Below are 27,384 nucleotides of genomic sequence, written 5' to 3'. Positions count from 1 at the left end.
ATACTGTATATAACAAAGAAAGAAACTGCAGACAGTGATTAGATGTCTGGATATGACCTTGGAGATGTTGGATATGACTTTAATATTAAGAGTCCTTGAAGGAGTATAAGGAAAACAACCACACACACAAATTAACATGATATACAGTGACTTCAGTGTTTCTGCTCACTCAGTAAAATGGTTGGATTATGTAGAGGATGTGAGGAGGTCCAGCTGAGAAAAAGGCACAATCTACTCTATTTTATCCAAGAGTCTCTATCTATACTTCTATTATTTTATTATCTGTGTTTTATAATGTACAGCACTTTGTGTTCATCTTTGGCTTTTTAAAATTGCTTTATAAATAAAGTATTATTATTATTATTATTATGATTATTATAGTTAGTTCTGTCATGTTGCCGGTAGCTAGTGCCATCAGGTGAGTATTTTATAAACACCTTCAAAATAAAAGTCTTCCCTCAATCACACTGCTACCGTTTTATGACCCCCGGGTGAAGAACTACTGGATAAATCCACAGCAATTCCACCATCCATCGTTCACTCAGAAGGAGCTGATTACAAATCTGAAGTAATCATTTGTCATTGAAGTCTTTTTCTCATTTGTTGAAAAATTCATGAAGATTTCAGACATTCAAAGTGAAGTCATCAACTCCATGTTGTCTGTGAGGACAACAATCTCCTCATCAATACACAATTATTAGACTGTATCGGACTGTAGAAAGGACATTAGTCATAATAACACTCTCTGGTGTTTATAACAGTTTATAATCACACCCTCCAGTGTCACCCAAATGAGGATGAGGTTCACTTTTGAGTCTGGTTGCACTCAAGGTTTCTTCCATCTAAGGGAGTTTTTCCCCTCACCACAGTCACCTCAGACTTGCTCATTATGGATAAATACAAACACATTTAAACATAAGTCTAATATTAATCTTGAACGTTTTGTAGTATATTTGTTCTGTAAAGCTGCTTTATGACAATGTCCATTATTAAATGCACTGTGTGTAACGTGTGATGTGTTTTGGATTAAATGGTTTCTAAACTAAAATTTGCTTTGAATTTTTTTTTTTTACACAAAATCAAAAATGCAAGAGCAAATTTTTTGAAAAGTCATTTCTTTATTAATATTTTACAATCCTTTACTTCATTTGAATGTCTTGTATGTGTAATGTTCTTGAAATCCTCTCCACTTTGCAACGATCGTCGTTCAGGCTGTTCCTTTGAATACGGAGAGGGAGGAGACGAGGGGGAGACGTGAGATGAAAAGATCGCTCTGTACATCACTTTTTTTTTCCAGTTAGGAAAAAATATATATATAATTATAATTCACATTTTAATTCTCTTCCTTACAGTACGCTCAAAAAAGGTAAACGTAACAAAAACAGGATGTGGCGCATGGTTGCGTGTTAAACAGGTTTCGTGCACCGTGTTTAATGGAATTAAACTGCTGAGGATCTGTTTTCTTCAGAGAGTTACAGCTAAGATGGCAGCATCTCGTCAACGGATTGGTCTGGATGGTGCTCCAAACATTGGAGAATATTATAATGATGCAGAAGCAGCTCTGGGAAATGAAGCATGATGGCTGGAGAATAAGGTGAACGTTTGTAACGAGTTTGTCCCTAATGTGACTAGTGATGCTTTAGAAAAGCATGTGTTTTTTCTTCTTCTGTGAATGTCCAAAAACATTCAGAGTCAGAGTACCAATTCATCTCATAGTGACCGCAGGCTTTTAATGACCCACAGAATTATTTTGTCATTTTAAACCAAGGTTCTGTGTGATCCGTACACAATACCGTGGTCATGCAAACCAAGTCTTTTATTTTCTATTTAATCTTGTTTTTTTTTCCTGAGCCTCAGTACTGAGTGCATGTCCAAATCTGTATGAGCAGACACGTGAACCGACCCTCGAGGATTTTTTTTTTTCTTTTCTTAGTGCTGGTGCTTTTTATTTCCAATTCTCTCTCGCTCTGGGCAGTGTCATACAGTGTTATCTGTAGTTAGAATAAGGAGCTGGATATGAACGGATGGATGGATGAGGGACAAGTACAGACTGTAATTCCTCTTGAATGTCGGACCATTAAACTAGGACATCGACCCTAATTGTTAAAGCATCCCGTTGTATTTAAAAACCGTGCTTGAGGTACGGGGAGGAAACGAACAGAATAGTCAATTACGAGTGCACATCGAATGCAGGTCGGTTCATTTTGTGGAGCTTTAAAATGACGCAGAGTTCGAAAATAAGCAACTGAATTGGTCTCGCGCTGCACGGATTTCCTTGTGCTAGAACAGATATTAAACGTTTGCTTGTGCACTACAACTCGTAGCAGCAACAGTGTGTGACTTGTGTTTGCTGTCTACGATACGAGATGAACTTCTGTAGGCGTGCGTCTCTTTGGCTCAAGAACAATCTGACAGGATTTCCTAAAACATGATTGGAAAAGTGAGAGGGAAATAAAAGGTACTGGGAAAAACTCCAAAGGCAATATGCTCCGACGAGACATAAAACAGCCTCGCAACAGCTTCTGAGTCGCCACACTACACGTGCCCCAGAGCGCGGGTTCAAGACCAGGAATGTCGACAGTAGTCTGTGGCTCTTCTTGGCTGTCACTGGAGGTCCCGGTCCTCCAGATACCTGTACTCAAAAGTGAAGCCTTCCTTTTTCCTCTGGCCCCACTTCTCGTAGTCAAAGTAAATGTATGTCCCCTGAGGCAGAAAACAGAGACAAAAAAATGTGTGTCATTCATCCAGTTGCCTGTTAACCAAAACAAAGGCCCTGACTACAATGAATGAATAAAAAAAAAGTTTTGTTGATTCAAACAAAACATTTGCAAATTCAAATTAAACGAGATTTGACATGAGGCCTGGTTTGACCAGGGGAAAAAAAATCAATCACTTAAACCCAAGAAAGGAATACATAATATTCCTAATGACTTGCTATGATAACTGTACTCATGTTTGAGCATGTGCATGTGATGTCCCATAATGCACCTAGGCCCAAATCCATGCTCCCAAATGCAGCTGCATTTTGGTTCGTTTGCAGAGGACGAATTGTTTTCAGAGGTAGATCTGCTAGCAGTGAGCTGCAGTGAAGAGGGCTGTACACAGGACATTCCCTCACCATATACAAAAATGGATCAGTTTTGCACAGAAGAGTAGAAATAAAATCGCAGAATCAAGATGTTTTAGGTTGGCAAATGTCCACCCAAATAAACTTAAAGTGGTGCATTAGAAGCAAAAACATTTTATTTCAATTCTGCTGGTTGTTATATTGTAATATAACTTTATACTTATAACTTTGTTTATATTGCAAGAAACCTACTATTTTAGATTTGGTGAGTAGACCTCTGATGAACCTTTGATGACACACACACACACACACACACACACACACACACACACACACACACACACACGACACTGGGTCTCACCTGCTCAAACTCGTCAGTGATGGTCTTCGGCTCCTCGTGCCTCTGGAACCACATCATGTACTTTGTGTGGAACCTCCAGGACTGCTTTTTCAAGGCTTTGGCTGCCAAATACTGAGCCTTTGTGCCCTGCAAATAGGAAGACGTATATACTGGTTATACAGCGTAGCTAGAGGTCACACAGCGGCTACGCAAGAAGCGGAACAATGACTGTGTACCTCAAGGTAGTAGAAAATGAAGAACAGCGTTTCTGTGGACAGCCTCTGGTAGAACTCCACAGAGTCCGAGTGTGGTGGTGGCACCTGGTGATGATAAGGCAACGTAGGACAGGGATTCCTCATCAGGTACTGCCTGCATGTGGAGAAATGAGTTTGTTATAAAGCAAGAAGGATAAAAACCACTAGAAGATACAGTTACATAGCATTATCCTTGGCAGTATCCTTGGTATAATCAGGCACATGCCTGAAGCAGCTGGATATATGTATCTGTGAAGGTCAGACGAGTGTGTACCTGATCCTCTCCGAGTCTGACGGGTGGGGCATGTGTGTCCATGCTGCCTCTTGCATAATGTGCTGGTATTGCTGCTCTTTGGAGATGGGAACAGAACCTAGAGGACAGACGCCCAGCGACGGAGGAATGTTAACCTCTGTAAGAGAAGACTGGGGGGCTGTAGGGGTACCTGATGGGGCAGTGGAACTAGGGAAGATATCTAGAGGAGGAGAGAAAGGTTAATCTCACCAACAGGAATATACCACACTGCAAATGTATTGGAACAGCAAGGCTCATTCTTGCATTTGTATTACACTGATGATATTTTAGGTTTGAGATCAGAAGATGAACAGAAAAATTTCAGCTCTCTTGTTTCCCTGATATTTGCATCTTGATGTGTAAAACTTAGAGCAAGGCAACTGGAACATGTGACAGATGTTCCTTGTTCGTATTGTTAGATTGATTGTTTAGACATTTACTGAACCTTAAGACACTTCAGAATGGCTAATCATGGCTATTCACCTGGGATTTTGCCTGTGAAGACAGTGTCTGTTGCTAAAAATCAAATAAACCAACAGTTAAGAGGGAAAATCTATTTCTAAAAAGCTATTTCGAAGCATGTGGAGCAAGAAAACGGAGCAAAAATTGATCAGATCCATTCAAGCTGAAAGAAAGGATCTGCTCGTGATTCTACACATACGAGCTCTCTGGTCTAGCACGTCGGAGGTGGCGTCATGGATTGTGTTTGCATGGCTGCTTCTAGAACAGGCTCAATAATCTTTATTGGTGAAGAACACATGATGGTAGCAGGCGAATTAATTCAGAAGACTATAGACACAATCGGTCTGGCAATTTTCTGAGTGAGTCACTGAATCGATGCAGTTGTTGCAAGCAAGAAATATACAAACAAATATTGACTGCTTTAAGATGATCCGTTCCAATACTCTCAGTTGTTTAACACACCTAGATGCAAATATCAGGAACTGAAAGCTAAAATTATGATAGATTTTATCATATTCATCATTTGATCTCGATCCCAAATGTATTTTACATGATGGCAAAAACAACCCACAGTTCAGATACTTTTGGACAGGGCTGGGTACGAGATTTGCTTAGGGTGCAGTGCACAAACGCAGCAAAACAACTAGATTTTCAGGTGATATCTGAGCCACTTGTTTTGTGTAGTCCTCCATACACAGCACTTCTTGATGATGTCACTATAGATTTGTGTTATTCGAGGATATTCTTAGAAAAGACCCAACTCTGGCCCTGTGGCCCACTTCAAAAGTCTGAGCTTTATTGAAGACCCTGTGACAAAAGTCTACACATTTGCTTTTCTTTCTAATCAGGAGTAAAGTTAGAGCTTGAAGCTACTCAACTTGCCCTAGATTTAAGCAACCTTTTCATCCGCTAGGACGTGTGCACTAGGACGATGGTGCAAGATTTGTCCAGTACAGACATGGTACTTTAAACAGGTTGTCAGATTTAAACCATTTCCTACTGATCAAAAAAATCTAAAGAATAAAAAACTAGTTATGTAAGAATTTAAAGTCACGGTGGGATTTTTTTTTTCGAAATACAGATATTAAATCCAAAATGATTCACTTCCATTTAATCATCTTAGCACTGCTTGTTCACTTGAAAGCCCAAAAAATGACTTTTCAGCTGTATTCTGTATACATACATATACATCTGTATACATTTGTGATCTATTCCTCCCAAAATGACCCGCTACAAAACCTCCACCCTTCATGAAACAAGTAAACTCCCAGCCAATTTTCATTACCATATGAACCTTTGTAGCTGTAGCTGCTAAATGCACTGCTGAAGAGCAAAACCTGCTTTCAGATCTAGATATACAGATCTGGGGAAACTTGTAAATTTGGGCAAAAATGAAACATTTAATAGTTTTCCTGAGAGCCATGAAGTAGAAGATTTAATTGAGTAAAACTATGATCCAAAACTCCGATCTTTGTTTTTAAAGACTGGTCCAGAAAGCTGACACTTTGTCAAACATTCGACTGGATTTGAATCATTCAAGAGCTTCAAGAGTTTTCCACTCATGTGGTGAATCACAACTAGGCCTGTCATGATTATTATATAATCACTAATAAAGCATGGGAGTAGAAATTGGGTAAGCGTATCCATTAAGCTGATGCAAAAAAAAAAAAACTACTGGTATGCACTAATAATACCACAGAGTTTAACTACTGATCCTTTACGCCGTCCAACTGAGCAGGAAAGGAACGAGACGGCCAAAGGCTTTTATTAAGCAATGACTTAAATATTTGATTAAATTACATTTTATTTAGACTGAGCATTTGGCAGTGGAGACTGAGTGTCACACAACAGCTTTACAGAAACCTGGATATCAGTTTAAAAATCTGTCCAAGTTGAGCAAGCCGGAGGTGACTGTGGAGAGGGGGGAAAAAATGCTGAGGCATCATGACGAATAAACCTTGAGGGGATTTAAAAGGAATCCTCATCTGAGTGGCACTGAAGAGTGCGATTATAAACCATTTCTCTCTAGGAATCTCAATAGAAGAGTCAAGCAGTGCTAAGTGTGTTGATGGGAATGTGAGAATGAACCGTCTGATTTCTTTGATTTCATTCGAGTTTCGAGTCGAACGTTTCAAAGCGCAGTGACGGACTCGAAAATGATCGAGACTTATGGGTGAGGATAAACGTTTGCTGGAAAGTGGAGTCTTCAGGATATCCCAGAAAGGACAACCTGAACAACCTTTTGGGTAAAGACTAAAATATATATAGTTTCTGTAATCTTTGCTTCGGAAAGGGAGTGAAAAAGGCAAGCGAGAGTGGAATGGATTTAGAGAGCGGACGTTTAAACAAGAGTCATGTTAACAAGTTACTGAAGTTAAAGTTAACAACACCCCTCTTCACACAGACCCTGTTATAACCTGTTATACCGCAGAGTTCGACACATGGATGAGTTGCGAACATCGGATAATCTTGGCTTTAAATTAGATAAAAGGAATTGCAAGTTGTTTTCAGAACAATTATTCTGATATTAAAGCACTAATAATTTTTGGACACAAATGAACACACAATGAGCTGCATTAGAAGACTAGATGGAAACACTGGCTTACCTGAACCATTGCACCCCCGTGTATTCCACTCTCCAACTTTGTTTACTGAAAATTAATGTGTTAACCTTTAGCTTTGATGGAAAAACTTATCATATACAAGTTCAACAGCAATTGTCTTTTTATAGTAAAAAAAAAAAAAAACATCATTCAAAAGTGAAGGTTAACTGCAGTTCCATGTTTCTGTATAAATTCACTTCTACATGTGAATGTTGTTAAATTATCTGTCATTGTAGGAAAGACAGGAACCCATAGGGCCCTGCGGAGACGAGTGCATGTGGGTGTGTATATTCACCTCCAGGAAGATGGAGTGCAGAGAGTTCTCCCTCTAAACCTGAGCCCTGAGCTGCTCTCTCTGCCATCGATTTCAGAGAACTGAGCGGTTCCTGAGGCTGATGAAGAAGAAAGAGCAGAGTCTCAAAATCCATGTACATACAGGTGTGCATACACACACAGCCAGAGATACAAAACGTGTGCTACACCATCTGTGATAAATGCACAATTTAATATTATAATTATAAGCATTTTAGATGCTACCACTCTAGTCCATTATACTTGTGCAGAGAGGCAGGATTTCAATGCAATGGACTATGAGTTAAAGACTACCACAACACTTCTCTGTTCTGGCATCTAGGTGGTGGAACAAACTTCGTCTGAACTGCTGAGTCACTGGCAGTCTTTAAACTCAACCTGATGTACTTTAATTAGCACTTAAAAACAGCCCTGTGTAGTCTGGTGTAATGTAGTGTAGTGTAGTGTAAAGTAGTGTAGTGTAGTGTAATGTAGTGTAGTCTAGTGTAGTGTAGTGAAATGTAGTCTAGTGTAATGTCGTCTAGTCTAGTGAATGTGGTGTAGTGTAGTGTAGTCTATTGTAATGTAGTGTAGTCGAGTGTAATGTCGTGTAGTCTAGTCTAGTGTAGTGAATGTGGTGTAGTGTAGTGTAGTCTATTGTAATGTAGTGTAGTCGAGTGTAATGTCGTGTAGTCTAGTCTAGTGTAGTGAATGTGGTGTAGTGTAGTCTAGGCTAGTGTAGTGAATGTGGTGTAGTGTAGTCTAGTGTAATGTATTCTAGTCTAGTCTAGTCTAGTGTAGTGTAGTGTAGTCTAGTGTAGTGTAGCCTAGTGTAGTGTAATGTAGTCTAGTCTAGTGTAGTGTAGTCTAGTGTAGTGTAGCCTAGTGTAGTGTAATGTAGTCTAGTCTAGTGTAGTGTAGTCTAGTCTAGTGTAGTGTAGTCTAGTGTAGTGTAGCCTAGTGTAGTGTAATGTAGTCTAGTCTAGTGTAGTGTAGTCTAGTCTAGTGTAATGTAGTCTATTGTAGTGTAGTCTAGTGTTCTGAATGTAGTGTTGTGTAGTCTACTCTAGTGTAGTGTAGTCTAGTCTAGTGTAATGTAGTCTATTGTAGTGTAGTCTAGTGTAGTGAATGTAGTGTTGTGTAGTCTACTCTAGTGTAGTGTAGTCTATTCTAGTGTCGTGTAGTCTACTCTAGTGAAATGTAGTCTAGCCTAGTGTAGTGTAATGTAGTCTAGTGTAGTGTAATGTAGTCTAGTGTAGTGCATGTGGTGTAGTGTAGTGTAGTGTAGTCTAGTGTAATGAATGTGGTGTAGTGAATGTGGTGTAGTGAATGTGGTGAAGTGTAGTGTAATGTAATGCGCCAGGCTCTAACCGTGTGTAATGTAGTGTAGTGAATGTAGTGTGGTGTGGTTAGGTGCAGTGTAGTGTAGTGTAACATAGAGTAGTCTGGTGTAATATAGTGTAATGAAGAGTAGTGTAATGTAGTGTAGTGTAATGTAGAGAAGTCTGGTGTAGTGTAGTGTAATGTAGTGTAGTGTAGCGTAATGTAGAGTTGCCTGGTGTACTGTAGTGTAGTGTAGTGTAGAGTAGCGTAGCGCTGTATAGTGTGGTGTAGAGATTGTAGAGTAGTGTAGGGTAACGTAGTGTAGTGTAGTGTAATGTGGTATAGAGAATGTGGTGTAGTGTAGTGTAGTGTAATGTGGTATAGAGAATGTGGTGTAGTGTAGTGTAGTGTAGTGTAATGTAGAGTAGTGTAGTGTAATGTAGTGTGGTGTACAGAATGTTGTGTAGCGTATTGTAGTGTGGTGTAATGTGGTGTGGTGTAGAGATCGTAGTGTATTGTAGTGTGGTATAGAGAATGTAGTGTAGTGTAACGTAGCCTAGTGTAATATAATGTACACTGCACCCCCATGTCTATATTACACATTTCCACTACCTTCATTCCCTTTTATGAAAGATTGCAGTACTTTTGGAGTTGGCTCTAGATTGTCCATTTGTCTGTTTTTAAATATGCAGTTAAAAAAAAACACAACCCTTAATTTATTTCAATAATCTGCTACAAGTTGTGTGTGTGTGTGTTTGTGTGTTGCATGTCTGACCTTGATGGCATCAGCCGCTTGTGTGTAAGAGTGAGGTCCATTCAGCAGGCTGCCCCCACTTGGTTTACTCTCACTATACGACGGCGACGGTGAGCTGGTAGCAAGAGTGATAGGCCCCAGAAGGCTGGACACGCTGTCCTTACTGTTTGGTCAGTAAGTAGAGAAGAACACAGGGCATTTTAGGTTTAACTCGAAATCAAACTGGTTAGGGCAAACATAGAATAATGAGGAAAACATCAGTATGTTGCACAATACAAACATTTAGATAAAGGCTGAAAATGGAAACTTCACATTTGCTATAGCACACAACCTACACCCCGCACTCCAAGAAAAGTGCAGCACCAGGCTCTAACCGTGTGCAAACTCAGTAAGCCTTTACTTAGAAAAGGGTATATACTCACGGCAGATTGGTTGTGGAATTTAAGGTTGAGGCTTGGTTGTTTTGTAACTGGCTGGCACTACCAAGGGCAGAATCAGACACGCTATCTGCTACTACGGCACTATAGGCTGGAGAGAGAGCGGGTGGAATGAAAGCCTCTTCTAAACAGCAACATTTGAAAAAAAGTTTGTGATCAAGTACATCTTGTTAAAGCCAAAGTCTGATTATAATGCTTATACATTTTCTAACAATGTTGATAACCATCACTTACTCGTGCCGCCATTCTGTTTCTGACCACTAGGTGGCCGTGCAAGCCCTGAGCTCCCCACAGCTGCTGCACTTCCTGATGTAGAGTTTCCCCCATTACTCCCAATGACGCCCACACTGCTCGTCTGAACCAGTCCCACTCCAACAGGGCTGGGCGTCACCAAAGACGAGGGCTGCACTGTAGTCTGTGTGGTCCCGAGACCTAAAACTGCACTGCTCATGCCTGTAGTGCCTGGTGCTGACCCCAGGAGACCTGTTGATGACCCCAGGAGACCTGTTGAAACACTGTTTCCATTTGTGCCAGCCGCTGGAACACCACTGGAGCTTGTGACATTGGTGTTAACTGTGGCGTTGGAAGTGCCAGATGCAGCGGCCTGGGCATATGGTGCTGGGGTGGAAGCTTGAAGGGGCGCTGGCAGATTGGTCCTGGATGCCAGCATCCCTGAAAGACCAAGGCTAGGAATTTGGCTAACACCACTGGTGGTCGGCGCACCACTTTTGGCTAGGCCCAGGCTGAGAGCATGGCATAAGCTGGAAGCTGGACTTGGAGTGAGCGGAGACTGGGCCTGGTTGCTGGGTGTATTGATACTGGAAGGAGACGTGGTTGATGTGGGGTTGGGTAAGAGGATACTGGAGGGAGCTGCAGAGGCAGAGGTGCTGGGTTGAAAGTTAAAGGCATTTTTGGATTGATGCTGCTGTTGGCCATGCTGCATTTGCTGCTGGATGGCAGAGCTGTAGCTGCATGAGTTTTGTACATGGCCTCCGATGTTGCTCAGGAGGCTGCTGCCTCCACCTCCTGAGCTGCTGCTGCTGCTGCTTGCTATGGTGGCTACAGACACCACCGAGGTAGAGGAGGATCCCAAAGAGGATGTAGAGGATGATGAGGTTGAGGAAAGAGATGATGGATTGCCATTCTTTACCGGAGACTAAGGATGGGGGGGGAATCATTTATTAGTTTCAAAAGCTTTTAATGCATTTGATGGCTAATTTATTGCTCCTTCCATAAATGAGAGGATGTTAAAAAATTACCTGACTGAATTCACTATCTGTGGAACGACCTCGCTTCTTATCATCCTCAGAATTCTTCAAGAGAAAAAGAAAATTAATAAATAAATAAATAAATAATTAAATCAATCAACAGATCAGTTTACAGTGTACTTCTTATAAAGTTCTTAAACACTTCAAGCCGTTTTCTTCAGTTTAAAATATCTACAATTTAATGAATTGAGCCATCTTACTGTAGTGCAAGTAGCCGGGGATGGAGGTATTGGGGAAGACGAAGTGGTGGAAGTTGGTGTGGAACTGGAGTGCTGGAAGATTTCATCCTCTGCGTGCGCTGGAGGAGAAGTAGCGACCAAAGGCTGGGCTAAATATTTGATAGAGAAATACAGAAAAATGTTTCCACATACCGTAACTGCTTCAAAGATTTGAGAACCAGGCATGCACAGAGGAACTCCTATGGCTTACATATTTCCTCCAGGTCCAGGTCGTCGTAGAGGAATTCGTTCTCCTCAAAGTCAGGATCCTGAGAAGAATCGATGTAGTACTCCACGTCATCTTTGATCTTGCGGATGGAATCCACCTGTACCGAGTCGTTATCTAGCATTCGCAAAATGGTCTCCAGCATGCAGATGTGGTAGCGGTGCCTCTCAATCAACTTTTTCAGCTCTTCTATCCGATCCTGTTTCTGAAAGCATACAGAGCTTCCACTGAGATACAGATACACTGATACTTGTTGCCTGGGTGTCCTGTTAGACTGACTGTTTAATCAGTGAATAGCTGTAAATGTCTAAAAGCCCTTTGAAGACTGGGTTTGACGTTAAAACGGTTAAACCAACATAAAGACAAGAAAGCTGTCTGCGGTATGAATTCAGAATTTAGAAGAAAATTCTGTCTGCCAATTTATAAAAGGAATGCTTCCAGTTTTACTGGGAGGAACTTGAATCTACAGTAACTCTTACAGGAATCTTACAGGAATCATGCAGCAAGACAATGGGGTTTTAGCTGTGTGAAATAGTTCAGAAAATGTTTTAAGAGAGTCTAAGAATGATCTCAGAGAGCGGCTAATTTAGCTTAAAGGTTTCTAGCTAGTACTCTTCAGAGTAATTCAGGACTTCAGAGCAACTCTGAGCACGGAAAAAACTTTTATCTTAGAGAGTAGGCGGGGCTAAACCTGTTACTAGGTATGACGCATTGTTCTGAAGACTGTGATCGGTTATCTAATAACTAGCGTTTTTCAAATCTGGCCTATTATAAACCTTCACTTTATCTCTAAATTAAGATATTTGAGACTATATCGTGTAGGGATGACGTTCGTGACATTAGAGATGTGCTACAATCTGTATGTTATAAATGTAATAAACGTAATGTAAATGTAAACATCATGTAAAGATGTTAACTCGAATATAATTGGTCACAAAAACAATCCCTACACGATCTTATCTGTATTGTCTTATTAAATATTGTTTACAACACGTTTCTTCTCCCTCTTCACTTTTCTGTCATTTTCTCCTCTGATAAAGAAACTAAATCCTCTTAAAGGTTCTTCTCACTACTAATTTTCTTAGAATTGTGTCACTAGGAGAAACTCTTTACACTAAGAGGTTTCATGAATATGGGCCTTGGTCTCTAAAGCTAGACATTTGCGTGTTCGGTCACTAGTGTAGGACTGAAAAGCATGTTTGTTTAAGATGACGAATTTGACCACCTCAATTCTTAGACATCAGTTAGAAATTATGCCAAAGGAAAATAAATGCAGTATATGCAAATAATTATACTCAGCAAATGCATTCAAACAAAAAACAAATGAATGAACACAAGAACAGACCTCTTTGTCTCCTTTCTTCTTCCGTGTCTGAACTGAGAGTGACTCCACCTCACTTTCAAACTGATCCACTTGCATGTTTAACATGTCTATCGTCGACTGTGGGACAGCAACAGAGCATAAGTTTGTGGATTAATAGGAGTCTGATGCACTGTGGTGCGTTCGGTGTTTGGGTTAATGACATGAATAGGAAACATCAGCAGGTGGGGTTTGGGCATACTGAACCCTTGCTCTTACCGTGAGCCACTGTCCAACCTCCTCTTTCTCTTTTTGTGCAGGATCAACTTTCTGAGCAAGACCGAGTCCCTCTTTGGAGTACGCTTTCGTTTTTGTTTCTCGCTCCACAATCTTAAAGCGCTCCATTTGCTGACGAAAGAATAAAGAAATAAAAGATTTCTGAAACAACAAATCCGGGGCAAGTATTTGCTTATTTCAAAAATGTTGACTGAGCCTTACACACAACGCTTTATTGCTGATAAACTTTTGTCTAATTAAAAGTAAAGCAGGTTCTTGAGCAGGTTCTGTGAATCACTGTTCAATCTAAATGTATTAAAATGCCTCCCGCACACTGTTTATCTAACCTGACTTCTCTGACTAAGGTTTTTAAATGTTAATTTACTTTAGAAGTTCAATTCTATTTCCACGTCATGTGGCTCTAAATAAGAGCTCGGTCAGAGAGGGATAGAAATAATTCAATGAAGGCGCTCGAGCCTGTTCTGTACTCGTCACAAATCTGAGATTCTACAACTCTGATTTCACAAGACAACTGACCTCATGCACACTGATGAAGAACAGAAATGTGTTAACTATGTAGATACAGTCAATACTTGTCCTTCAACGTGTCCGTTTAACAAAAGAATGAGTGAAAAATGTCTTCTGGAAAACCAAATCTAGCACCTTGAGCTAGAAAAACAGAATGTAGCGGGGACTTTAATACCGCATTAGGTTAAAGGTTGTAACTCAATTTCCTGAAGAAAAAAAACAAAAAAAAACAGCCCCTTGCCTTGAATGTCCTACACTAGAACTTGGGAGGTCTTTTGTCCCCCATGTTCAATAAGTAACGTTAACTCCCAGCATGAACAGAAAATAAAAGCTGCACTACTTCCCTCTAAAAAAAGTTGACAAACTGATCAGAAATAACAAAAGACCAAGAGATGAAGTGAATATCATTGATTATCAGGTTACAATTACAACCTGGCAAGGAGTGGGATGTTTTAGGCAGCACGTAAACAGTCAGTTCTCCAAGTTGGGGGGAAAATAGTGTAAGTATCTGAGCAACTGAAGAGCTGAACTGTGATGGTTAGAGGGCTCGGTAAGATCATCTCAAACAGGGCAGTGGAGGCTCACGCTGATAAGGCTTTGGGTTGTTGACTGAAGGATCTGGGTTCAAGCCCCAGCACTGCCAAGCTGCCACTGTTGGGCCCTTGAGCAAGGCCCCAAACCCTCACTGCTCCAAGGGTACTGTATCATGACCCCAACCTCCACCGTTGGGATATGTGAAGAAAGTGTTTCACTGTAAAATATAGACTTCTATATTCTCTGAACTGCATGAGGAGTTCAGGGCTTTGACTTGGCCTCCAAATACCCCAGATCTCAATCTAGCCCATGGAGGTCGAACCTCACAACTTGTGGGATTTAAAGGATCTTTAGGCAAATTATTAATATAAAAAGGGCAACTATTTTGATTTATGAAGATGGCAGAGTAATGTTTTAGGTGGGAAAATTGGGAAGTGAAAGGAACGAATGAATAGAATAGAAGTTTTTCTTATCACTACATATACATTACAGCAGAATTCTTTCTTCAGAAATATCCCAACTTTGGAGGTTGGGGTCAGAGCAGAAAGTCAGACATGACACATCACCCTTGGAGCAGTGCAGGTAAAAGGCCTTGCTCAAGGGCCCAACAGTGGCAGCTTGGCAGTGCTGGGGCTTGAACCCTAGACCTCCGATCAACAACCCAGAGCCTTAACCGCTGAACCCCACTGCACCCAATTGAGACGGTAGGTCCCTTTAAGGTCCTGATGGTATCAAAATGACCATGATCTTATATCTAAATGTATTAAAATGCCTCTCACACACTGTTTATCTACCGAACTGTTTATCTCTGACTAATGTTTTTAAATGTTCTTTTAATTTACGTTAGAATTTCAATTCTTTTCCACTTCATGTGACCATGTCCTGCACTGTATAAAAAGAAGAATTCTAATCAGAATAAGATGATTTTAATCAAATAAAACCCATTGACTCCTTGGTTGCTATGGGCATAAAGAGAGGCAATATCACGGTGTGGTCACCATCATCCCCTGACCTCAACCTTTTTTTTTTAAAAACTTGTATTTAAGAAAAATTTTAAAAACTGCATGTGCATAATAATTGGAAGACGATACATCTCGTTTGTGCAAAAGTCCACCACTGACCGTGTGTGTGTGTGTGTGTGTCAAATACAGTTTAAACATAACCAGTCACCAATTCTCTCTCACACACACACACACACACACATACACAGACGGTCACTCACTGTCTCTATTAGTTTGCGGTTGTCCACTAGCTGCCTTTTGTCTTTGATCTCGTTTGAGGCCACCCACGTCTTAATCTGGTCTCGGAGGCGCTGGAAAAGAGAGGGGAAAGAAGGACAAACCGAGTGAGAATGAAAGACGGTGAGGAATATAAGGAGAAACCGAGAGTTGGTTTGTACGCTTGAGTCCAGCGTGCAGAGACTTGCCCTGTGAGGTCATGTCACAGCTGACCTCACACACAGGCATACTCTATATGTATATGCCCTGAACCTATGGTAGCAGAGTAACCAACAAAAAAAAAAGTTAGCAGTTCACCAAAGCGCAAAAGACGGATGAATGTATGGTTACAAGCATTAACTCGACGTTTCTTTAACCTACACTGTAAATGCAGTGCAGTGTTTTTTTTATACACAAGCATCTTCTGTACTTTTGGTTTTGCTTCCTTTCTGCAGCCGTCGCAGGATTAATTTTCTATCTACACAACACCTCAGTGGAATTGCGTGGCATAGCAAAATGTTTAATGCTCATTACACATATGTTCTTTATTAGGAGGACAATAATAAAAGCACTCTATAATATCCTTTTTAACTGTTATAAAGCTCTCCACTCTTCTCTTCTGAAGGTTTTCCACTAGATATTGTTGTGTGTCTGTGTGGATTTGTGTTCATTCAGCTACAAGAGCATCAGTGAGATCAGACACTGATGATGTAAGAGTGAGGAGGTCTGGGGTTCAGTCTGTGTTCCAGTTCATCACAAAGGTGTTCAGTGGTGTTAAGTCAGAGTCAGGGCTCAGTGCAGGACACTCGAGTTCTTCACTCCAACCTTCACACAACATGTCTACATGGAGCTTGACCACCATCACCATGAACGAGAGAAGTGGATCCCCGACCACTGGATAAGAGCTGAATTAATCTACCGCATTATACAGGAGGTGAAATTAAATAAAGAGCTTTATGTAATTTGAGGGTGTTTACATCCGAAGCGGTGAACAGAGCAGGAATTACAGCACTTATTTTCAGAGCTGTTCCTTGACCAGGTGTGTTATTCCCTCATTATGTCACATACAACATACACAGCAGATAAAAGGTCTAGAGCTGCTTTTGGAATACATGCTGTTCGTTCTCAATACAAAGTCCAAAGTGCTGTGACTACGACTTGGACTGAAAACAAACCCATCAGAGATATAACAAAACATTAGGTGTGCATAAAACAAATTTTTTGATCGTATTTTTTAAAAAGAAAAATTTCACACCGACGTGCCAAGTGTTAGCCAAAAAAATCCCAGTAAACTTCTGGAATAACATCCCCTAAAAATTAACTTCTACCAACATGATAGGAAGATTGTGGAGGGGAAAAAAAAGAGCTACATGGTTCACCGGGTTTGAAGATAGAAACCTCTTAATGCTGAAAGTGATTCAGCTGTTCAGAGTTCAGAAGCTTCCTTCCTCTAAGCTCTAACCAGCATGGTGGTGTTTAACTCAGAGGTTCGCCAGGCTGCTTTGAGCTTCCAGAAAGGATTTATTAACTCACATAATCACTCTTTACTCTTTCACTCTTGTGCTGAGCTGAAAACATCTCGACATGCAGAACTGAGCTCCAAAAGCAGGAGACCACATGAGGTTCCTCTCCTGAAAGCCAGTCACCAGAACCTGAGGCCATCACGAGGAGACTCATACACTAGAAAATGAGCAGATTTTCTCTGGTTCCTGTTCTTGTCTGTCAGGAGAGGAACCTGATGTGGTCTTCTGCTGCTGGAGCCCAGTTGTTTTTTCTGCTCAGCACGGTTGTTTATCTGAGTTACTGTGGACTTCCTCTCAGCTCACACCAGCCTGGTTCCTCTCCTCTGATCTCTCTGACCAACGAGGTGTTTCAACCGTCAGCTCACAGCCTGGTTTGTGTTTCTGCTCAAATCATTCTGTTCAACCTCTAGAGACTGTTGTGTGAGAAGCGATCAGGAGATCAGCAGTCTAAAAAACCGACACTCACACCAGCCCATGTGGCGTGACAAGCAGGTCAGAACAAACGTCACACTTGTTCTTCATTCTGATGTTAGATGTGAACTTTATCCAAAGCGCTTGACCCGAATCTGTGCGTTATTACATACTGAGCTGCTGCCACGTGATTGGCTGATTAGAAAAGTGTGTAATGAAGCGACTGGATGTTGTGAAGGAAGTAACTGAGAATTTAAACGCTTTATATTGATTCTTGCAATACAGATGCAACACGATCGTCGGGAAAGTAAAAAGTTCAAATGGAAGAAAGCAAAAATGTTTTGTAACTTTTAGTTTACTGAGAGAAAAGAGAAGAGAAGAAGAAAAAGAGAGAGAAGAAAAGCAAAGTAAAGAAAAAAGAAAAGCAAAGAAGGAAAGTAAAGTAAAGAAAAAGAAAAGAATGGGTGTAATGTGTCACCTGTAATTTTTTTATCTCTTTCTTGAGGTCAGCCTCATATTTCTCTTTTTGGTTAGCGTTGGCTGCATTGTGAAGCTGGAGAGAGAAAAAAGTGCACACACACACAGACACGCACACAGACACGCACACAGACACGCACACAGACACGCACACAGACACGCACACAGACACGCACACGCTTACTGAAGAGTAAACACTTATCAAAGGCAGAAGTGTATAAAAGACAGATTGGGCACGCTGTTAAACACTTTAAAGGTGGGGTCTCCGTTGTTTGACAAATGCTTCAGAAAACTAGGCCGCCAAACAAAACAAAAACAAAACTAACGTGTAGCCAATGAGCAGAAAGGGGCGGGGCCTGTCAATATGGGTGGAGAGAGTGTTCAGTGCACATGTGTGACATTAGCAGAAAGCGGTTTTAACATTGACATGGAGGATTAAAAACAAAGAAAGAAAGCGAAGAAAGGCTTACGATAAGGCAGGAAGCAGGACCCGTGTTAATATAGCATCAGCTTTCCAGCGCTGGAGAGAACTGAAGGAGCGGGAAGGCCTGCGATGGGACGCCGAGGGACTGAAGTTGATTTTTTTTTTAATATGAAAATAATTCCCTCAAAAGTAAAATATATTTCCCCCAAATAAGTGTTGTAGTATAACTATCAAGAATTATCAAGAAACTATCATCTGAGTTTGGTGACAGTACAGTGTATTACAGTGAAGTTATTGACTGTTTTTGTAGTATTTGTTTTCGGGTTTTGCACTTTGCAGATGGTCCCTTAGAATCTGTCTCTCAGTCGTCCGCACAGAGACTTTGAGGAAAATTGGGTTGTAGCTGCCTCTCTACATTACTACGATAAAAAAAAAGAGGTGTTATTTGTGTAATAAGAGCGTTTAGTTCAGGAATTATTGACTCGGGAAACTCCAATCCGAGGTTGCTTTTTTCCTTCTCGATAGGTGAGTAACGTTGGTTTTGCTTTGTTTCACAGAACTAATATATCCCGTCCTTTGCATGATTATGCTTGTGTGTCATTTTTGCTTGTGTGTGTTTATATGCAATCGTATTGTTCTTCCCTTCAACTATGATAGACACATTTCTTTCCATTAGTTGCCTGGGTTACGTTTGTATGTGTGGGCGGAGCTATCAATACAGGGGTGGGACCCATTTGGGTTAGGGGCGTGTTTGTTTTGGTGATTTTATATTTCAACATTGGCTTTCAAACAACGGAGACCCTGCATTTAATAGATCATATGATTGTATGTTTAAACGTGAGAGTCTGCAGTCTGCACAGGATTCTGCTCACACTCACCTTCTGCCAGATGTCTTCAAACTGTTCTACTCCTTCGGCCACTTTCTTTAGACATCGATCAATTTCGCCTGCAATAAAAAGAGAAAGAGAGTCAGGGGCTCGGACCGTGTGATCAGACATTAGTACAGTGATAAAAGTGCTTCCCCACCACCACCCAAAAATAAATAAATAAATAAATAAATAAATAATAAAACAGTCACAAGTTTGTGATCTCGATAACAACAAAATGCCAATAATTACTCAAATTCATAGAGGCTGTCTAATCATTAACCAGAAAATATAACACCGCAAAACACTCAACAAGCAAAACAGCGGTAGTATTCATTACAGCTCCAACACTACATTCCCAATTCTATCAGGAAGCTTATCAGGAGCAGTTCTATAAGGTTAAGGGGTCACACACACGTGCCCCAGGATGAGGGGGAATAAATAAAAGCCTTTAATAAAGATTTCTTCAGACTAAATGTCACTGTATGACATGTAATGGGGAACTCTGGTGAATTCATGTATAGTCTCTCTCTCTCTCTCTCTCTCTCTCTCTCTTTCTCCCCATCTGTCCATCTCTCTCCCTCTCTCTGTCTGTCTGTCCGTCTCTCTCCCTCTCTCTGTCTGTCTGTCCGTCTCTCTCCCTCTCTCTGTCTGTCTGTCCGTCTCTCTCCCTCTCTGTCTGTCTGTCTGTCTGTCTGGCTCTCTCCCTCCCTCTCTCTCTGTCTGTCTGTCCGTCCGGCTCTCCCTCCCTCCCTCCCTCCCTCCCTCTCTCCCTCTCTCCCTCTCTGTCTGTCTGTCTGTCTGTCTGTCTGTCCGGCTCTCCCTCCCTCTCTCTCTCTCTGTCTGTCTGTCTGTCTGTCTGGCTCTCCCTCCCTCTCTCTGTCTGTCTGTCTGTCTGGCTCTCCCTCCCTCTCTCTGTCTGTCTGTCTGGCTCTCCCTCCCTCTCTCTGTCTGTCTGTCTGTCTGTCTGGCTCTCCCTCCCTCTCTCTGTCTGTCTGTCTGTCTGTCTGGCTCTCCCTCCCTCTCTCTGTCTGTCTGTCTGTCTGTCTGGCTCTCCCTCCCTCTCTCTGTCTGTCTGTCCGTCTCTCCACCCCCCCATCTCTCTCCCCCCTCTCTCTCCCTCCCTCCCTCCCTCCCTCCCTCCGCAATACATACTGCTTCAGTGAGTTGTTTAAAAGCAGATAAATATACAGATTTTCCTTCTCCAGGGTTCCCAGTGTGTGGTGGTGATGATGATAATGATGATGGAAACATTTCCCCCTCACCTTGTAGTTTTCTTTTATCAGCCATGACTTGACTAAGATGTTTTCTTCATGCCTTCTTTTGCTGTGAACAAACAAAACGCATTGTCAGGAGTCATTTAGTAAAACACCTGAGGAGAGACTGTTTCTCTCTTCACGACTCCTTTTAAGGTTTAAAAAAAAGGAGGAAGGAGTTTTATAACGAAAAGCTTTTTATCGTCCTCGATACACGAACGTGACCAGAACTAGTGCTGCAACTGAGCAAAACATTCAGATGGGTTTAATATTCGTTAAGTTGCGTGTGGACTGGTGGTACGTTTTGGAAGACCTGTTAGAGGACCAGAGGTGGTCACTGATCCACGTATTATAATTCGGCACGGGTCTTATGTCCTGCCTGATGCAGTTTTCTGCATACGGGGACGAAACCCAAACCTCGTTAGGGAATTTTCAGTACCCGGACCACTGCCGAGTAAATACAGAGGAGCGAGTACATTAATCAGGAGAGTTACAGGACAGGATCACAGAGAACTGTATGTGCTTTGTTTTTTCATATCAGAAAAAATGTCACCTGGACAAGGAAAATAATCCACGCAGTAAAACCCTGTGTACTGACAGCCGGACAGAGCCTCGGCTGAAGCGTGTGCTCACTCATCGCTCCATTCGATCTGAATAAAGAGCTTATGAGTGCATTTCCATTTGCAGCATTTACTCCATTTAACCAAGACCCCGAGTGTTTGATCTGGTCCACACCTAAGTTAATTGTAGCACAGTTTGATCTCTGTGTTAAAGCAGTTTGTATAACATATTATTATTCCATATTTGGTATAAACACAAGTCGCAATCACTCATTTCTGTCTTTTAGGCTTTACCCTGATAGTTCGTGTCATGCTACCAGACACATAACAAAGGACATTTGTGGGCGTCAGTGCATGCAAATGAGCCATGACGAGAAAGCATTTTAGCAGATCAGGTTTAGTCTTGTTTATCCTGCACAAAACATTAACACACAACTTCTAAGATCCATGTACCAATAATCACGTACCAGAACTTCCTGCAAGGTAACCAAAGTTATCCTAAACCATCAGAACGATGGAACATATGATCCACTGATGGATCATCTAGCGCCATCACAGCGTTCGAAACTTCGTTGACGCTGCAAACCTCAGCTATGCGTGTGTCCGCAGGAGAGCTGACGGCCAATCGGTTCGCAGCGTGCTGAAGCCCATGGCTCGTGACCTTTTAAGCTAATAACAGATCTCACTCTGACAGACTGAAAAGTTACAGCATTCACTGCCATCTGCACACATGGCATGAACAGAGCTTGTCTAGGTTTCTGATCAAATCACATTTCCACATTGAATCGCTTTTCTTAAACCGATCTGTTAAAGATCTATGGAGGTACCACAGAGGTGTTAACTCTATAACAACAAACATTGTGGCATTCGCCCAATTATTTATTGCTCTTTTAAAGCCATGGTCAGCATCAATGTTTGGTTTCACGGTAAGCTTAAAGAGAGCAAAATCTTTCCTTTGATTCTTTTCTACAGCGCCAACAAAACAATTTTTCCTGGTGAAACGTTTTAGAAGACGTACACTGTGGAATTGTTAAGAGGAAGACAGTCAATTAGTTCAACAGCTTCCCAGTGATCGTGTTAGACATTGTTTCCTCTAACATGAACAATATGGTTATTTTAAATATCCTCGATACTGTAATTAATAACAAAACAGCAGGATTTTGTGTTTATGGCAACACCCACCCGCTAGGATCAAAAGCCAATGAGTGAACACTCTCCAGCTGGCTTTGGAAAAACAATTCAACATTCAGCTAACTATAGCGACAGCACTGCAATGCACAGAGCGAACGATGGCATCCAACAGGTGGCATTTAGCTTACCTTGCACTCGCACTAGCTAACATGACAGCCGTCATTGGATTTCAGAAAAATGTGGCATTTGTGATTCTCTCATCTGTAAGTGTCAAATTAGATATGACACGATAACGCAACAAATCTGCATAAGATTCTGCAAATGATTCCACAAGGCAATTCTACTGTGTGTTCCCCACTCACAACTGTTTTACATTTTCACCTGCAATTAGTTCCCACAGTCTGATGCACAAAAACGGTAGAACCACAGCCAACGTCCAAGGTTTTTAAGCAGATGTTCAATACTCAACACAATTGTAGCAGTAAATGTGCTAAGTAGCAGTAAGGTGAATACGGGAAACTGCTCCTGCTGTTAGACCGGAGCTAAAAGTGAGCAGTAAGAACATGCAGAAGTCTTTGATTTGAGTGGTGAGAAAAACAACTCTAGAAATAATATCAACCGTCGTCTAATGAGTCGAGTAAAAACAGCTTCTGCTGGTATAGAAAGTGGTGTGTGGTTGTGGGTCCGAAACAAAGCGGATTTCTTCTCAACTCTACCAGAAGCAGGTCTGGTGACTCCACACTCGATGTTTGTTTACTGAATGTTTAAAAAGATAGCGGTCTCTGAGTTGCATATGATCCCTGTTACGCTCTCTTAGAGGTGAATAAAGAGAACGGTGAAGCCCACGGCACAGGTCACTGTACGGCTATAAGAAACAGACCGCAAGCAAAATAAGTGACTTGTCAGGTTTCTAGTGTGAACTTCTGGTTAGTCTGCACACAGGCTCTGACAACACTGAATAAAGTGCTCGTGTGAGGATCTCCTCAGAGATGAGATACGAGACACACTGTAAAAAATGAAGAAATAAAATCAGCCTGTCTCAATTACAACTTGAAAGCACCTTTCACATAGCATCCTCCATCTATCCATCCATCCATCTTTTGTAGTGCTTGTCCTACACGGTGTCACAGGGAGTCTGGAATCTACTGGACAGGATTGCCAAACCATCACATTGCACAATTACCGATTCATGCACTACGAACAATTAAGAGATGCCAGTCTGTCTTTGGACTGAGGGATTTTATGCAATCTGAGCATAAAGCCAGACTCCATCAAAGTTAATACTAAAGCACTACTGCATGGTTTGTGTGAAGTGGGTTTAAACTGGGACATGAAGTTCTAAAGGCTTCGAAATCCTTTTTGTACTGACTGAGACGGGTGCAATAACGTTACGGCTTAGTTTTATGACGGATTCCACGGCGACGCGTTCTCCGTGTTGGCAACGGAGCCGTGATGAACGAATTCTAACCATGTTCTGTTTACGCCGTCAATCTTTCAGAAAACGGGATCGGTTCACAACTTTCTTCCGTTCAGCCGCTGTTGTAGGAGCAACAGTCTCGTCAGTCTCCTTCTTCTTGGTGGTTTTTTAGAAGCAGTGATCACGCTCTGACTGTTGGAAAATAAAGACAATCATCAACATCCAAGTTATCACTAGTTAGCTGGCTAACTGGTTGTCGCTTTCCTGTGTCGGCAGTGATGCTACAACAGAACAGAGCGCTCTGTAACTGTTAAACTACCTGGTTATGAGCTTTAGGTGTTCCGACAGAGCAAACTTCTCGAGTGTAGGGGACGTGTCAGGGTGAGAAATGATGTTTATTACACCTTGCATATCGCCACATCCAGGGCATCGTCATGTGTTTTTTATCACGACAGCAAAACCAGGCTGAGAAATCGTCCAATGTAAGTAACGTGTATTTATAAACGATTCTAAATTCTCACGCAAAATAATTGAATGCATTCTGTTAAACAATCGTTACAGCACAAATCTGACCTGACTACCGCCTAACTTGTGTAAAGCTGCTTTTATCTCTGCTTAACGAGAGTGATGCAGCGGCGCTTTAGTCATTTAGCCTGTCTGGTACGCTCTAATACCACGGTCAACATCATCTTGTAGATCGGTAGCCGTCTGAGACGCGTCTCTGCTGCAGCTCAGCACGGCCGTGTCATAAAGCCACAGCACTGAAGCTGATGTTTAAAGCCTTGTGCTTGACCTCACTGAAGTTAGGAGGAGTAAGTCTGCACCTGTAAACTCATACACAAGATACTACGGTAAAAAGAAAAACACACACACACACACACACGATGAGTATCGCGACGAAGCCGCCTCTAAAAGAAAGTTCTGACCCCCACAAAACAGCACACAGGACACTAAACACCTCACAAATCTTCCAACACAAAAACTATTCCACATCTTTCAAGATGTTTGTCCTGCAATGTCATAAATAAATAAATAAATAAGAGTCAACTACTTTCAGTGTGTCCCAAAAATCCCACGTCATCATCAGGGGACACAAAGGCGTTGTGTTGAAATTTTGTGTGTTCATTTACGTGCATGTGGGGACACACGGCTACACACCGCAGTGTGTGTGAGAGAGAGAGTGTGTGTGTGTGAGAGTGTGTGTGAGTGAGTGTGAGTGAGGTGTGAGAAAGTGTGTGTTAGTGTGAGTGTGTGTGTGTGTGTGTGTGAGAGAGAGAGAGAGAGAGAGAGAGAGTGTGTGTGTGTGTAAGTGTGTGTGAGTGTGAGTAAGTGTGTACTGCATGTTAACACATCTCCCCACAATCCTAGCCACTCTGCACCTTTGTGTGCACCTCAAACTAAAAGAAACCAGGACATGAGAAAGTTCAGGATAAAGTCCCAGCTGTCTGGATTTAAAGTGCACATTTAACACAACACCACAATCTCTAACACTCACTGCACTTGTACTTACTTGTGTTTCTCCACATTTCTGTCCTCTAGCACCAGAGTTACAACTTATCCGAGTGTAAATATTGTTTAGTTTTCACCCCAAACCCTGATATGTAGCGGTTTGGACTGCTTACTGAAGGTTGTGTCAGGTTCCTGTGTGTAAACACGACCAGCTCAAGCTTTTGGGCTCAGGTACAAATTGGAAAGGGAAAAAAAAGAAGAAGAAAAAAAACAAGCGTGTAAATAAAACACTGCTTATTCTTTACAAGATCCGTTTTACCTGATTTTCCTTAGTTTCACCTTCCCTTAGCTCTTTCTTTCACCTTGTGTTCCGTGACCGATTTCCCAACTTTTTTTTCGGTCTTTATTTTTTATTTCCTATTACTTCTATTCGCCAAACAATCACTCCGCGCATCCAAGATGGCCGCCAGGAACACCTCCTCCGTTGAGGTGTTGCTAGTCAGTGTCCGCGCCTCCTTCGTTCCTATTGGATGTCGCTGTTCGGTGGTCGCCGTTGATTGGACGCGATCGCATGCTCATCTAGACGCAAAAGCCGTGTGATTCGCTCGATGGGTGGATCACTTTTCGGGGTTAAAGGTGACTTAAAATGGTTAGTTTTAACTACCACTGTGAATGATAGCTAACATTTACATTTCTGTCATTTAGGCGACTCCGTTATCCTTAGTGACTTATTTCAAATTATACAACTGAGCAATTAAGGGTTAAGGGCCTTGATCAGGGGCCCAGCAGTGTCAGTGGGATTCGAACCCACAACCTTCGTTGGATATTCGTGCAGTTATCTAATCAGCCAGTAGTACATTGTATAAATTCAAGTAGATATAAGTCAAGAGCTTCAGTTAATGTTCACATCAAACATCCGGATAAAAACATAGTGTGGTCTCTGTGGTATGGATGTTGGGTCCATGTTGGATGTTGGGATGTTGAGTAACGGATGTTTTTCTTAAGATTACAAGTATTCGTGTTTCGCATTCACACTACTCTCTTCTTATTGTCTCTTACTCCTGTTTCTTCTTTTGTCATTTTGAAGCAGTACTTACAACCTGGTTACGATCCACCATCATGAAATGTGAATACTTGTAATCTTAAGAGTCTTAAGATTTTGTTCATGATTGTATATCTTTCCCAGCAGCTCAAACCAATCTGGTCATTTTCCTCTGACCTCTCTTATCATTTCCACCCATGTTTCCCCCGGTCTTAAGATTTTGTTCAGGAGTATATTAACTCAAATAATACTCTACTCTTTACAAGCAAGAAAGCATCACCACACCTACAAACATCAAAACTCAAGGTTGATGAGCTACAACCCAAAAAGATCACATCAGCTTCCCCTCCCTTCCAAGAAAAGGAATCTGTGGCTATCCTGGGAACACAAGCTCACCAAAACTGGACATCTGGTCCATCTTTAACTTTCCAGTTTGGGGAAGGCTGTGCTTCAGGTTCCTGTTTTTGGCTGACAGGAGTGGAACCTGATGTGGTCTTTTGCTTTTGTATCCAATCCAACTCATGGTTTGATGTGTTGTGTGTTCTGAGATCCTTTTCTGCTCACCATGGTTGTAAAGAGTGATTATATGAGTTAGACCAGTCTGGTTATTCTCCTAAACAAGGTGTTTTAGTCTGCAGACCCTCTAGTCAGGATTGTTTTGTAAAAATTTCAGGAGATCAAGCAGTTTCTGAAACACTCAAACCAGACTTTCTGGTACCAACAACCATTTTGTTTATTTGTTTATTTGTTTATTTATATGGATCCCATTAGCTGAAAGTCTGCTAGTCTTCCTGGGGTCCAAACACTACAACAACAACATTTCAATCATCACAATTGATATATATATACCTATACACATTACATATATACACATACATACACATACGCATACTCATACATACATAAAATCTGGTTTTGATTCATAACAGGACTAGACATAAATACAATATGATTTATAATTACATTAATACATTAATCAAGACATATAAAAACCTACATCAACACATAACACCGTAGACTACTTTTAAATAACAGCTTATTATGAAGCTGATGAACTTCAATGGGAATGTTATTCCAGATGACAATAGCTCTATACAGGACAGTTTTCTTCATAAAATTAGTTTTTGGGTGGGGAGTCATTATATGACCTTTATTTGCCTTTCTGGTGTTATGATCGTGCACAGAATTACAGTACACTATTTGATTAAACAGAGAAATAGGCTTTTTCATTGTCAATGTATTATATATCATGGTGCTTAAAGTAACTGTTATTCTTTGGTTTAAAGTGAGCCATGAAAGAGTAGAATACATCTGATCTCTACTTGTTTTAATTGAGCAGCCCAGAACAAGTCTTGCTGCTTTATTTTGCACAATTTGTATTTTTGTCAAGTCCTTTTTAGATGCAGAGGACCACACCTCAGTACAGTATGACAAATGA

At 41.3% G+C, this 27,384-nt stretch overlaps 1 protein-coding gene across 4 annotated transcripts; it reads right to left on the bottom strand.

Annotated features, from left to right (window-relative positions):
• Positions 1-1,098: 1,098 nt before the first annotated feature.
• Positions 1,099-25,406, bottom strand: cnot3b (CCR4-NOT transcription complex, subunit 3b). 4 transcript variants are annotated; one of them, XM_060865849.1, is made up of 19 exons: positions 25,224-25,406; positions 20,357-20,417; positions 19,104-19,171; positions 17,803-17,877; positions 15,396-15,485; positions 13,115-13,243; positions 12,881-12,976; positions 11,521-11,740; positions 11,292-11,419; positions 11,083-11,136; positions 10,058-10,979; positions 9,809-9,947; positions 9,408-9,549; positions 7,314-7,410; positions 7,022-7,066; positions 3,936-4,134; positions 3,644-3,776; positions 3,429-3,554; positions 1,099-2,703 (listed from the first exon to the last, which is right to left on the bottom strand). In XM_060865849.1, the coding sequence occupies exons 2-19, from the start codon at positions 20,379-20,381 to the stop codon at positions 2,605-2,607; spliced, it is 2,787 nt and encodes a 928-aa protein (XP_060721832.1). In that variant the 5' UTR covers positions 20,382-20,417; positions 25,224-25,406; the 3' UTR covers positions 1,099-2,604. The 4 variants fall into 4 exon arrangements, with proteins under 4 accessions (XP_060721832.1, XP_060721835.1, XP_060721834.1 ...); XM_060865852.1 differs by having other exon boundaries at positions 9,809-9,914; XM_060865851.1 differs by having other exon boundaries at positions 11,521-11,734.
• Between the last annotated feature and the right edge of the window lie 1,978 nt (positions 25,407-27,384).

The sequence above is a fragment of the Tachysurus vachellii genome, chromosome 3, assembly GCF_030014155.1.
Source record: "Tachysurus vachellii isolate PV-2020 chromosome 3, HZAU_Pvac_v1, whole genome shotgun sequence".
In the NCBI taxonomy this organism is placed as follows: Eukaryota; Metazoa; Chordata; class Actinopteri; order Siluriformes; family Bagridae; genus Tachysurus; species Tachysurus vachellii.
This window is presented reverse-complemented; position numbering and strand designations above follow the sequence as displayed.

Bases quoted from the DNA above. Each gene is read 5' to 3' on its own strand.
- cnot3b (XM_060865849.1), bottom strand. From the start codon at position 20,381: ATGGCTGATAAAAGAAAACTACAAG. The intron at 15,486-17,802 runs GTGACACATTAC...TCTCTTTTCCAG, and splicing joins AAGAGATAAAAAAATTACAG to CGCCTCCGAGACCAGATTAA. The intron at 11,741-12,880 runs GTCTGTTCTTGT...GTATGCTTTCAG, and splicing joins AGAAGAAAGGAGACAAAGAG to AAACAGGATCGGATAGAAGA.